The following is a 13482-nucleotide window of genomic DNA, read 5'->3' on the forward strand; positions in this document are numbered from 1 at the left end:
TGATATCGAAAATCACAGCGAATCCGGTATTTTTCTTGTATTTTAAAAATTTATTACATTAATATTTGTTATATTACAATACATAATAAAATTGTTTAAAGCTTAGTATTATTTACACCTCGAATAAAGCGGATAGCATTTAAAATTCTTTCCAAAATAAATGACATTTTCCATAAAATACACAATGAACAAACTGAAAGACTCTTTGACGTTTAAGCTTGCCTCGTATGGGTCTGATTTCATTAGACATCATTACAGGAATTTTCCAACGACTCCGTACCACGACCAGGAAATCACTTTAAGAGGCTTTGATCCTCCGATGCGGGTTGTTAACAGCGTGTTTGTGTTCGTAACCGAGTTAAATGAGTCTCGGCTCTAGAAACAAGAGTTCGTGAAAACGATCGCTTCCCCCGTGGCCTCTCCTGCCACCTCCTTGCGGGGAAACTTGCGCAATTTCACAAAGTCTTCCCGCCGCGAATAATTAATGAGTGTACAGAGTGTTTTCTTTTATGATAAGCTTTACCGATTACTCTTTCATTATCAATCGCGCGGATTAAATTGCTTATTCAGCATCTTATTCTGTTGAATGCGCGAAGGAACGGATGGAAGAATTTATGAAACTGACAATTTTTTTTTTAAACATATCCTCGAATATAATAAAATCTACCTAAAGCTATCTAAGGGCAAACAGTTATGCACGTCACGCAATAGCACAACTATAGGATTTTATTCCTCTATTGGTATTTTGTTCAGTCAAAAAGGGACGCATGGAATATATTCGATCCTCTCTTTTCCTATACTAGTTAAAACTCTGTTTTATTTTCGAATAGCATCTCTATCGCATCGTCACTGTAACTGTATGTAGGTTCAAGGATTGGCCAAATTGATATCGGCTTGAAATAGCGTTATTGGCAGCATGCGCATCTAAACGCGGCATATATCCCGTAGATTCGGCGCTTTTGGATCGTCAGACTTCCTTTTTATGGTGCGTCCGTTCGCTCGCCAAACTCGTTTATCTATCATCGATATGCCACTTAACCGATATGTATAACCGATGTCAAAGAGCGAACGCTAGGCCAGTCGCTAAGAATATTTTGGCACGAAAAGTCGGCCGACGTTGCGCAACCCGCTGCGATGTAACTGAAACGACTGTTGTGACCCTCTTTTTCATACATAATTCCACACATAATTTACGGATCTCGACTGCATCCTCATGGCTGTGCTCTGTCACGAAGAGACATTTTTCCACTACCCGCGCGTATCTCGCGTCGCCCAGTCCTTTTTTACATACAATTTTCTGTGTTTGATAAATTTAAAACATTGATAATATGTCGCTTTCAATAGGATGAATTTACGTAACGACAATAGATCGTATTATATATGTTTCTTTGCTAAATATTTGAAGAATTGAAACTAAATCAAATTTTAATAATCCGAAATAAAATTATATTGTGATAAAAGGTATGAAGAAATTTTTTTTCGAATATATAAAATCATATACCTAATATTTGCTAAAAAATTTTATTGGCCCTTATCTGTTACTGACAAACATAACGTTAAATCGACTGACGCTTTTTTTGATCGCATCAAGCTTCCTTTGTTGGATGGCCTTTTGTTGTAAAGGTGCGCTTTAGGCGCTCCTTCTGATATTCAAAGTAAGCCAGAAAGTTGCTTACTATCGTAGAACAGACAGTCGACTCTCTACTAAGTACTGCATGAAGTATCGGCTTGAGAGTATTTCATCGAAATTTATGATCGACTGGGCGTACTTGAATGTAAATCGAAGTCACCGATAGATAATCCATGAGAAAGAGCCCGCAAAAATCAATTTTCAGCTCACGTGCCGCTCTTATAGACGTAGCAAATTTTTTATTTAATTTCCCATTTTACCTACTTTCTAAAATAGTAAAAAGGGGATTCGGATGAAAAATAAAAGAAGTTATAATAGGTATATTTTTATCTGTAGGCTCTCTCTCTCTCTCTTTCTCTCTCTCTTTCTCTATTTGAACGTGTCATTATTTTTCTCTACTATTAATTATTTTCGAAACTTAAAGTCTTTTTACTTCATCGAATATGAAAATTCGGCCTCCATCGTTCTTTGAGTCCAATCTTATTCCCTCTGCGCGGCCGCTTTTCCTCTAAAATATTCCGCGATCGATAACGTCGTATCTCGACGAAAGCGCTGTGCGTAAGTTTCGGCGACTCGCGAACCATCGCTCCTCCAACCTCTCGCTAACCACCCTCTCGACCGAGAAGTTTTTGCCGCAGTCTTATTAATAGGCGCGATTTTTCACGCTCTCCTCCGGCCGTCGTCCGAGAAATATACCTCCTTTTCTAGACGCACGCGGACATATTTCAAATGCGCCACCGCGCCATGCCGGGCGTTTTCACTATGCGCCGCGTATATTAATAAGGGCAAGTACGAATTGGTCCTTGGCGCTATTCTTCACGCGAGATCCTTTTTTCCGCACGTTCGCGACGGCTACGCTTCCGCTCGGACTCGGTGCGTTATAATACACTCCGATTTTCCTCGACAACCCCTCGTACGTCGCGGAGATAAATGCCGCGCTTGCTCAGCGTTTTTCGTGGATGACTAATGCTCGAACGTATGATTTATCCCGCATAGATGAATGCGCACGAATCTAATTATCTCTGCTTGTTGATTCTGCATATGATTATTCGAAAAGATAAATGTTAAAGGTTAAATTTTATGTCGCCATAATTCTCTCCCGTCTTATATTTTGCAATTTTAAATATTGAATTTAAATATATATATATATATTTGTAAAATATGTGAAAGAAGGAAAAAAATCGATATACGAGGTCGTAAGGTCGAAAGAGAACTAGGAAACTCAAAATTATCTTTTTTCACCCTATGTCTCGTCTCTACTTTTTACATTCCACTTTTCTACCTCTACTACGAAATCCTTCGTATCACTGTCAGTGTCGCTCGGACACTCAGAAACATCACTGAAGTCGCTTAATTGACATTCTTCCTACTGTCTTTCGTGCACTGTCGTGAGGATTATCGTCGCGACTCTCGATGTCTGGATCTTTCTTGCAGCGCAATGGAAACTTCCGTCTCGGTGCACGTGACGTTACCGTGACAATGAGAAAGCACTGCGCGATGCCATCGTCAAAGGAACAGAGAAACAATAGGGTAGTATCCTATAGGGCGGTCTTTCGTATTTCGCTTGGGAATAAGGAGTTTCGTATCTCAAGAAGAACATTGAGAGAAACAAATGCAAAAATATCTCGAATTCTCACCATATGCGTATGGTAAACTTGCAAATATTTTGTATCGCATGAATGAAAATAATAATCAAACTTACATACAACAATCACAATTCTACAAATAATATATTTTTTTTTCAATTTTATGAAATTGTGCCACAAGTCTCGAATTGACAATTTCGTATATTTGAAGAAATTAATGTTATAAAAATTTTGTAATAATATTACATCTTACAATTACATTTTACTATAAATATAAATTACATTGACATTAAGAAAATTAATGTTTAAATCTTGCAACGAGTGTAACAATCGGAATATTATTTGATTTTCTCCTCACTTTTTTCTCATTGAAATATGAAGTGGAAAAAAAAAAAAAAAAAAGAAGCTCTCTAGGTACTTTTTATGGTATACTACGTGAAGAAACGGTATATAATTAATACTCGACGTTACTCTCATTTGCCCAGTCCCTTCTATTTACGTCTCACAGCGCAAAAGAGCTCGCGAATAGGTAGAAATAATGATGATGAATATCCAGGAATCTCTACGGTAGACAGGCAACACAAATATATTTCGCATATTATAATACGAACGAATGGAGAGCAAGATACAAGGCAAATATGTACGGTCGTAAAAAAAATTCGTGCGAGAAAGAAACCGATAATCCGATGCGCTCTGCTCAGAACCATTGTATCGTTGTTTTAGATCAAAATGCAATCGGTCGAAGTGCGATTGATTATTGAAACGGATCGTGGTTTCGATTAGGAAATTACGCTTTGCTTATGGAAGATCCTTGGATGTTTATCGTGATGAAATGTTTCCGGAGGAAACCCGATAGTTATCTGGAGATAAAGCGCATACTCGCCTAGTAATACTAATTAGAATTATTAATTGCACGCCTTAGGAAGCATTCCTTAATTGAAGATAAATTTTACGGTTACGATTAAACGCAGAGAGAGAGTGAGGAAAAAAAGAAATACTATCGCACGATCGCGTCCCGATGTTCAATATGGCGTGTGCGCCTTCGGTTGGTCTCTTCCAGACAGGAATTCCAATTATTAACGATCGCAATTACGCGCGATGCTTTCTCTGATAACATCTTTGGAGTCTCGGCTCCTTCGTACCAATGATAAAATGAAAATCGCAAGTTTACGGCAAAGTTTGAAAGTTTTTGCTCGATACCAAATCAATTTCGATTTCGTTAATATGTTTAATGTTAGAAAGCTTAAGAAATATCATACACTGAGAGAGTCTTTTTAAAATATTTTCTTCTTGGAAACTTTTAAACTTGGTACATCTATTTAATTATATAGTTCTATATTTTTTAAATGTGCTCTTATAAGATCAATCGATAATTTCTGCACAAAAAAATGCAAAAAATATAGGGAGTGCATCTATAAAGTAAGACATCAAGGGATCGCAAATATTCGGAACATCTGGGATGCAGTTGGCTTTATTCCTATTTTAGATAGCCGTCCTTCAACGTTTATCTAGCCACTTAGCCATCTCGCAGGGTTGCCATAAGCGTTTTCCAATGCCTAACTGGTGGCTAAACGACAGTTCTATCCGCTCGCTGCTTTAACCAACTGATTAAATACGTATTTTTCACAGCATCGTTCATGTGTGCGTGGCGTTTGATAAAATACGCTTATTAGAGAGGAATTTCAAATTTGTGGGCACGATAGCAGTATACCTGCGGTTGAATATAATCGCTTCTGGAACGCTGTGGCTGCGAATAATACGTAACAAAGCCAAATTCGCAATTTTATTGAATTTGAGCAAATTGTCATGGGTAACATCATAGAATGTGGTTAAGTTAGTTTCAATTTTGATCATTTTAATCTTTTAATTATTTAATTAAATTAAAAAATTACAATTGCCTTTATTAATAAAATTGAAATATGATATATTATATACAGAATATATAATACAAGAATATATCTAGAAAATACAATAAAACCAATTTTATCAAAAGTATTTCGAATATTTGCAATTCTTTGATGTTTTATTTTGTAGTTATACTGTCTCTTTTATTTCCAATTTTTGTTATATTCACGCATACATATAGAATGTTTACAGAAAATAATAGTCAATCTGTACTAAAAAAATATGAAATGTTTGAAAAAATATATTATTAAATTTTATTTTATTTGTTAAAAAACTAATATGCTGTATTTAATCAGTTCTTTATTGAATTTTTCAATTCATTATTTAAAAAAAAAACAGCGTGTCGATTTCAATATACATGAAAAAAAGGAGTGTTCAGCTCATTGATAGTGTGAAATTCAGACTATATCGGTGAATGATTTAACACTTTCCATCAAAATTTTAGAGTTGGCAAATGCATCTTTGTTGGTACATTGTAACAGTCTTACATCGAAGTGAATTCATAACCATCGGCGATTCGATGAATAATGAATGTAGTCTGTAACGCAATTGCGATTCTGCGGTGTCTTTGACCAAATTATCGGTCTTCCATCCTATTCATCTTTTATGATAATCGATCTACCGTGTAGTCATTTCCGAAATCATACTCTTGCGCGAGAACGTAAATCCTCAGAGCGAACGGTCGCCGGAAACGGTTTCGACCACGCGAACCAGCAGGGAGCTAGGGTCTTCTTCAGCCTTCAAATTATGCATGCTTTTCTGCTCCAGTAAGCGAGTGATATTCCCTTAACGATCTGTCGGTTTACTTTCAAAGAGAAAGGATGGAAGAGTATAAAAAGGAAAAGGACGAAGAAAGCCGCAAAACTCGATTTAGCAAATAGAATGTATTATTGGCACGTATCCGTGATGCGAGGTCCGATATGTATACGTGTGTATATGTGTGTATCGAAAAGGAAGAAAGAGATAACGCAAAAAAGCTCTGCAAGTACGGTATTACCAGAGAATTAGCATTCACGGAGGAAACGTGTTGGAAACGCAAATTTATTATGGCACAAAATTAGTCGGCTGGTTTTGTTTCAGTTATAGGTAACGCGAGAATCTGAAGCAGAAATTTCCCGCGGACACAGACCGATTATTAACAGAGCTTTAGATAGATGAGAGAATATTACGATATCCTCGGGATAAGTCCGGATTTCTCATTGCGCTTTCCACCCCGCTATTAGAGCGGATCGGCTTACACGGAACTTTCGAGGGTTTTGCTTTATACAAGCGGAATGATTATTAAATTGCACGCTCGGCTCAACTACGAGAAAAGATTTCGCCGTTACCTATTTCCTTATTACACAGTCAAATATTTTGATTTTCGGGCGAACGCAATGTGAGAGCCATCAAAATATAATACCGTCCTTAACGCCGCCCCGTTAGAATTTTAATGCGACGGACGGTTAGTACGTTACTACGTGCTTATTCGTTCTCCATAAAGGGGGCCGTAAAAGTCAGCGCGCGGCTTTCGAGGCGAAGACAATTTCGAGAAGCGTAAGGTAATGATGCCTACCGGGCGCCGTCAACAATTTACGTCTTTCGTGAAGCAGCTCTTCCAGCTGTCGACAATGCGAATTCTCTCGCGATACGAATGCGCCGAATGCTCACTCGACAGTTTTTTCTACATCGGTAGCGTTTACTGAAGCCAGACGTTTTATCGATATGTTTATCGATTGTATAAAGAAATAAACGGTCTTAAACGAAATAATTTCGAATGATGAAAATATCCTTATGAAATTCTCGCGAAATTTTTGCTGGTTAATAATTCACTCTCGCCTAAGATATGACACGAAATCGAAATGATAATCTGACCGATCTGACGATTCAATCGGGAGAAAGCAGTGCGGCTGTTTACAAAACCGCGTTCGGCATTTCGAGTTTATTATGGCGACTGTCACGAATGCCGGTCGTAGCTAGTGGCAAATTCCTCGGATATAGCCGCAAATGCGGAGGTTAAGCCCAAAGAAATCATCAGAGACCATTGAGGTAATTACGGAGAGTCGAGTGAGAGGAACGTCGGCAAAGGCGGTTGATGGGATGAGCAAAGGAGGAAGAAGATACCGAAGAACTGCTCGGGCAACGCACAGCTATTACCTCTAATCATGAAGAAAACACTCTCCTGTTTATCTCCGGAGTGGTGTGCATTCTTTTCCCGTCGAAAAACGTCACCAGATTATTCGAAAAGTCGGTTTCGTCGCTCATTACTCAACCGACACCCGTGTCAGAGAAATAATGTAGCTTTATCACTGACTGTCACGACAGGGACATTATTTTGTTTTCCGCATAGCATTGCTTGCCATTTAATGATAAGATTCTACTAAAGATAAAAATACCGTTTTCTAGATTACTTAAATTTTTTTATATCTCTCTTAAAACATTATTTTCTAACATATTATTCTAGAATTATTGAGTTAATTTTTTTATATTTATTTTTCCCCAGAATTTTTTAACGAATATATTTTTCTTAATAAAAATATTTTTTAATAAAAATATGTATGTATGTGCGTCGCGAAATTTATAGTTGTTCAACCATTGACAAACAAAAACTTTGACGGAGATATATCTCTTGTTTTAGATGATACGAAAAAATATTTCAGATAAAAGTTGTTTGGTTCAAAGGGGGAAAAGATAGGAATATTATTATAATTTGATTTTAGGTGTCAAGATTATGAAGGTCAACCTAATTGTTTTGCTTTTAATTCAATCATCCTAATTTTTATATATAAATCATTAGTAATATACTGCGTAAAAAGTTATATAATAGCCAAAAATTAATACTTTACAAGATATTTTATATTTCTTTAATTCGATATAATTTTATATAAATTATTAAATATGAATTTCTAACAGCAATTATATATTTTTTCTTAAAGACAACTACTTTCTTTACATTAATTGATTCTCTTCATTATTCTATGCATAGAAGTATTGAGGTAAGATAATCGAAAAGTGAATATTTTACAAGATATTTCATAACTTATGTAAAATTATGTCGAATTGAAGTATAAAATATATCTCGCGAACTATTGAATTTTTGGCTGTTGAACTTTACATAATCTTAGAACACCTAAGGTCAAACTAATATCCCTATCCCTTTTTCCCGTTTGAGTCAGACAACTTCGAAACTTCTTTCTCGTCTAAACATTTTTTCATATCATCTAAAACAAGCGAGATGCTTAAGACGAACGATTTAAGTGGATCACGCTGTATATAAATAATAATAATAATAATAAATGCGCTAAACTTGCTAGTTTTTACTTAAAACTTGCAAATTTGTCGTTCTAAGACACGCGGCCAATTCTTCTGTGCAGTTTACGTAGATCACGAACCGATATTAAACCACTCCAGTAGCCTGAAACGCGAGTACTCTCGCTTGCCGAGTGAAATGATAAAATTACGAGTGCTCGGAGGGAGTGCGAAGGAAGGAAATCTGCGAGGCGCCTCCAGGCGAGATACGATGACGCTCGGACGGATTTAGCGCGATCGGCCAAGCGTTTAAATCTACCACGCCGTAAGGACCCATGTTCATCGTGTATAGGGTGCTCCAGAAACGCGACACTTAATATATTCGCTGTCTTGTAAAGATACGAGAAGATGAGTGTGGTGAAATTTATATAGCCTTGAAGGAACAAATAGGACATAGTGGAATCTTAGCGCTGATATACATATATATGTACTTTCTAAATTTATTTAAAGATACACGTGATTTCATTATAATTGGCACAATAGAAAAGTAACATCGCAGAAGAGAAAAAAAAATTATTTTTAACATGTTTTGAAACTATTTAATCTTATAAACATTTTTTTTTATTTCGAAGAAGAGGACATTAATATCTCATTTTTGACGGATTATTATAAAATAGAATATAGGTAATTGTTTTATATTAGATTGTTATATAATAGAATATACACACTACATTATTAATAGAATTATCATCTTTCTTTCTAAATTTTACAAAGTGTATATTCCCTGAAAAAAACAGAGACAGTCTGGAATTCTCAAGGAATAATTTGGATCTCAAGAAATATCAGCAAAATTCCTATGAAATTTTGTTAGGATTTAGGGAATATAAAAAAATTTTTTCTTTTGAATATATTTTGCTCTTATAACTGTAAATTGCAAATATATATCTCTGTTTATATATTCAATGTCTTAAAAAAATTATTAAATATAGTACATATTTTTATTTTTATTTTTAGTGATAAAAGATGAATGTGTTGTAAAAGTTAAAAACTTTTATCTTAACAAAAGCTATTCAGTTTATTTCAGTACATTTGTAAATCTAGCACTCTTTAAACTTAAGTGGCTTTGTGTTTTTCCTTTGTATAAATGAAAAGCGTTACAAGATGCGTATAATAAAAAATTTATTTTAGAAAGTTGCACTAAAAGAATCTTGAAAATATTCTCTTTATCTGGAACTTTGAAGAAAAATACCTGAAGGATCAAGGAATTTGTAGGAAATTTTTTTACAAAAGTTAAGTAGACACTCTGATTTCATTACTTTGTGATTAACTCTTACCGTATTGTTATTTTTGGCACCTTCTAATTGTACAGGTGGGTCAGCGTCTTTTCGATAAGTTTATTAATATATAAAAGTGTTTTAAAAAATCTGAAAAAAATGCATATACCTTCTTTGAACATTCTAAATAAAGACTAAAATAATAAATTTGAAAAATAATTTACTTAAATATATTAATTTATGATTGTTTGTTTTCGAGAAATTGACGTTGTTAGAAAAATCACAGACAAAAATGACCCATCAGTAGGGAGTAAGGGTTAATATCACAGAGTATTTTATCATAAAGTAATAAATAAAATCCAGGAAGAAAAGTGTGATAATTCTTATTAATAAATATATTAAAAATATAGAATAAAACCTTTACATGTGGGTATATTTTATTTAATAAGCTTGGATTATCCTGCAACAAAGACAGATAATCTTGCGTGATTACGTGAGAATACGAGAGAAATCCGTGAAAGAGTAGTTTCGTGCAGAGAAGCTCCGTCGCATCATTGTCGTCGTACCGCAGATGAAAGTGCCCGGATACCCAACGTCCGGTGTATAAAACGGAGTTTCGTACTCCTAATTTAGTGCAGGTGTTACGCCGGAGGATCTGACGCGTAGTCCTCTCCCGCGAGATGTCCCGGAGGACATTGGATTTACGTCGCGGTCTCTTCGCATAGCCTTCCTCCGTTCCCATCCGCGCGCCGCCGCCGCCGCCGCCGGACGGAAATTGCTTCGTGAAAGGCCCGATTATTGCGCCGAAGAACGACGGGGACGATGGGGCCCCGAGACAGAGAATTTCGTAACCGGTCTGCTTTCTCCCACCCTCTGTCTTTCTCTTTCCCATCAGTCCATTTGGCTCTTCCGCCGAACGAATAGATATACCGTCTGCCAGATCTCGTAATAGGACGCTTGCCATCGCGCTGAGTCACATATTTCGTTACCGGTCTGTGCCATTAACGAGGCAAAGGGCCGCTTTAGAAATTAGATGTATTTATAGAATCGTTTAAAGGAGTAATAAGAAACGTTTAGAAATTGGAACGAAATGTTTGAGATTTATAGATACATGGCAAATAAAAGTAAACCGAGCAAGTAAAAACGGACTGTCGTTTCGGCAAAAAATATATTAACAAATTAAATTTCACGGCTAAAATTACGCGACAATGAACATTTCTAGTATCATCCGTATAACTTATTCATGAAAGTTAATTATAAGTCTGTTTGTCTGACCTGAAACGGTAACCTAACGACGTACGTTTTACCATGGAAAAGTTTCTCTCTCTTCTCCGCGCATTTACGCATTTATTAAAATTATATTAAAGTATAACTGAAAAGGGTTTTGTATTATTTTTGCGACATTTAAATTTTTAATTTTGATACGATTATTTTCGGACTTTAATCTAATTTTGCGTGTTCCTTGCGATGATGCTAGTACGAAGACCGGAATCTCGGATTTGCGACATCGTCTCGGATGCGGGGACACTCGGTTTTACGACCTGAATCTTCTCCACCTCCTTCTCTCGGTCAGCATCGCCGACTGCACAGATCGTACGTGCGATATTCGCTCATGAAAGTCCTGGATTTCGCAGGACATGGAGAAAGAAGGTAGAAACGTGCGCGATAAGACAACGACCGTAGTAAGCAGGAAAAAGGGGTGCGCACGAAAAGTCATACCGGTGGAAAATCTAAAAAGATATCGCATTATCGAGAGAAATACCACTTGGACTTTTCTCCAACACATATTTTTTTCTATCTTTTTTTATTTCCCGATTGATAACTCTATTACTCGGAATGGATGAGGATTGCATTATTTTACCTATGTCATAGCCAGATTACAAAAATACGTTATTTTTTATAAAATATCTAGGCATTTTATATATAAAGCGCAGCCACATTCTCAATTCATGATTAAAAATGAAATATTTTACGTTCTAGTTAAGAATTTTAGTTTTTTTTTTAAACGCTAATAAGCGATCCGTCAAATTGTCAAACGTTTATACATCGTTTTAGATCCTAGCTGGTTCTGATTACATATTCCGAATAATTGGATGAGAATATTAATTTATGCATACATTCATAATGTTTCTTTGTCATATTTGTGGAGTTCAAATATACAAGTATTTATTGTAACACGCGGAACGAGAAAACGAGAACAGATTTTGTATATTAATGAACGATGAGATTGAAATTTGCGTAAAAGCTGATCGTACGTTTTCATTACGAGACAATAATAAATTGAGTCAATGATATGTTGATGCCATGATTCGATTTGTTGATAGCTCAATGTCTGTGTTAATTTAACATGAATTAATCGAGATTTGCATAAACTCATTTATTTATTGAAGTTTCAGTGCCGGCTTTTTAGTATTTGAATATTGTTAAATCTATCTCAATAACATGTGTTTTTGATATGTAACAATATATTTATAATATTTTATAACCAGTGAAAAATTTATATTTAGGTATATGTATACATATTAATATCCGTATACATACATACACACCTCCTTTACATACACACACATATTATCAAAATGTGATTATCGTGAAAATAAAATTATAATAATATGTTATTTATCAAACAATATTCTATTGCTTTATATTTTTTACTTTAATATTCATTAATTTATTTTTAAATTTGCTGATTCATATTAATGTAACAAATCACTAATGCTTTACACGTTTTCTGTGTATTACGTTATATCTTTTTGAATGAAGATGTAGAATTTTACGATTCTCCAAGTAACAAGTATATCTGTTGACGTATTGTTTCATATATTGTGATTGGTAATTTCATGCTTTCAGGTGACAGTAAGGGATGACGGTAGGCCTCCTTTGTCGTCGACTACGAGAGTCGTCATCGAGGTGACGGACATTAACGATCATGGACCTGAGTTTGAGGCAAAGTTTTACACGGTTCAGATTCCAGCGTCATCGGCGACCGACAAGCCTCTGTTCCAGGTACGAATTTCTTTGAAAATTTTTTTTCGTGCATTATCGTGTCTTCTCAATTGACTGTTTTCTCACCCAAGTTTCTTGTAAATATATTTCCACATCGATGAATGGACCGAGTGAGAACAAAGAGGTCATTGATTCACAAATCTTTCCAAAGCAATCCCCGCTTTCCCTATTGTTGTCCCCGCGTAAAAAGTATCACCTTTTCTATTTCATTGTATATACATCTCGTGCGCACTATCTGTGAAATTTTTTAATCCACAATGCGATGATAAATCACCCCGTGACATAAGCGTAAAATTTTCATTCACGTCTCGTCAGTCTCGCGATGACGATTTGACGCTATCTCAAGAGTCCGCGAATATTTCACCGACGCATAACTCGCAGGGATGCGCCACATTGTCCCCCCTTTTTTTATCTCTATCTCTCTTTTTCTGTGTGACTCTGTCGGACCATGAAAAAACAGTCTGATATATTACACCTACACGAAACAGACTGCTTGCGACCTCTCCTCCCTCGCTTCTCGTTATCGTTTTTCCATCAGAGCCTTCTCTTCTCGATGTGATCAAAGTAACCCGTCACCGAGTATCGTCGCGTAGAAAGGGTAGAAATTTAGCTGACAAACCCAAGCACGAGATTCCCGGTACAGCATCAACCCATTTCTCTCTCTCCCTCTCTCGTAACCTTTGTGAATACGACGGCGAACCTTTATGAACGTCGCACATCCGCTGCAAACACGAGCATCGACCCTGGAGGTCGGTCGACGCAAATTAAATTACGAGGCGTCGTCGAAACGATGCAGAACCTAATTGAAGATGAGAAAATTTACGACCTTGATTTAAAACAGATCAATACTTAA

General features: G+C 36.0%; 1 protein-coding gene across 3 annotated transcripts in view; it reads left to right on the top strand.

The window, feature by feature from the left end:
• Positions 1-13482, top strand: part of Kug (FAT atypical cadherin kugelei) — a 305865-nt gene that overhangs the window by 267491 nt on the left and 24892 nt on the right. For all 3 annotated transcript variants that reach the window (XM_072896201.1, XM_072896212.1, XM_072896222.1), the window contains exon 7: positions 12474-12629. In XM_072896201.1, the coding sequence (XP_072752302.1) occupies positions 12474-12629 (156 nt within the window). The remainder of the gene's footprint in view (positions 1-12473; positions 12630-13482) is intronic.

Source organism: Anoplolepis gracilipes, chromosome 1 (genome assembly GCF_047496725.1).
Source record: "Anoplolepis gracilipes chromosome 1, ASM4749672v1, whole genome shotgun sequence".
Lineage (NCBI taxonomy): Eukaryota > Metazoa > Arthropoda > Insecta > Hymenoptera > Formicidae > Anoplolepis > Anoplolepis gracilipes.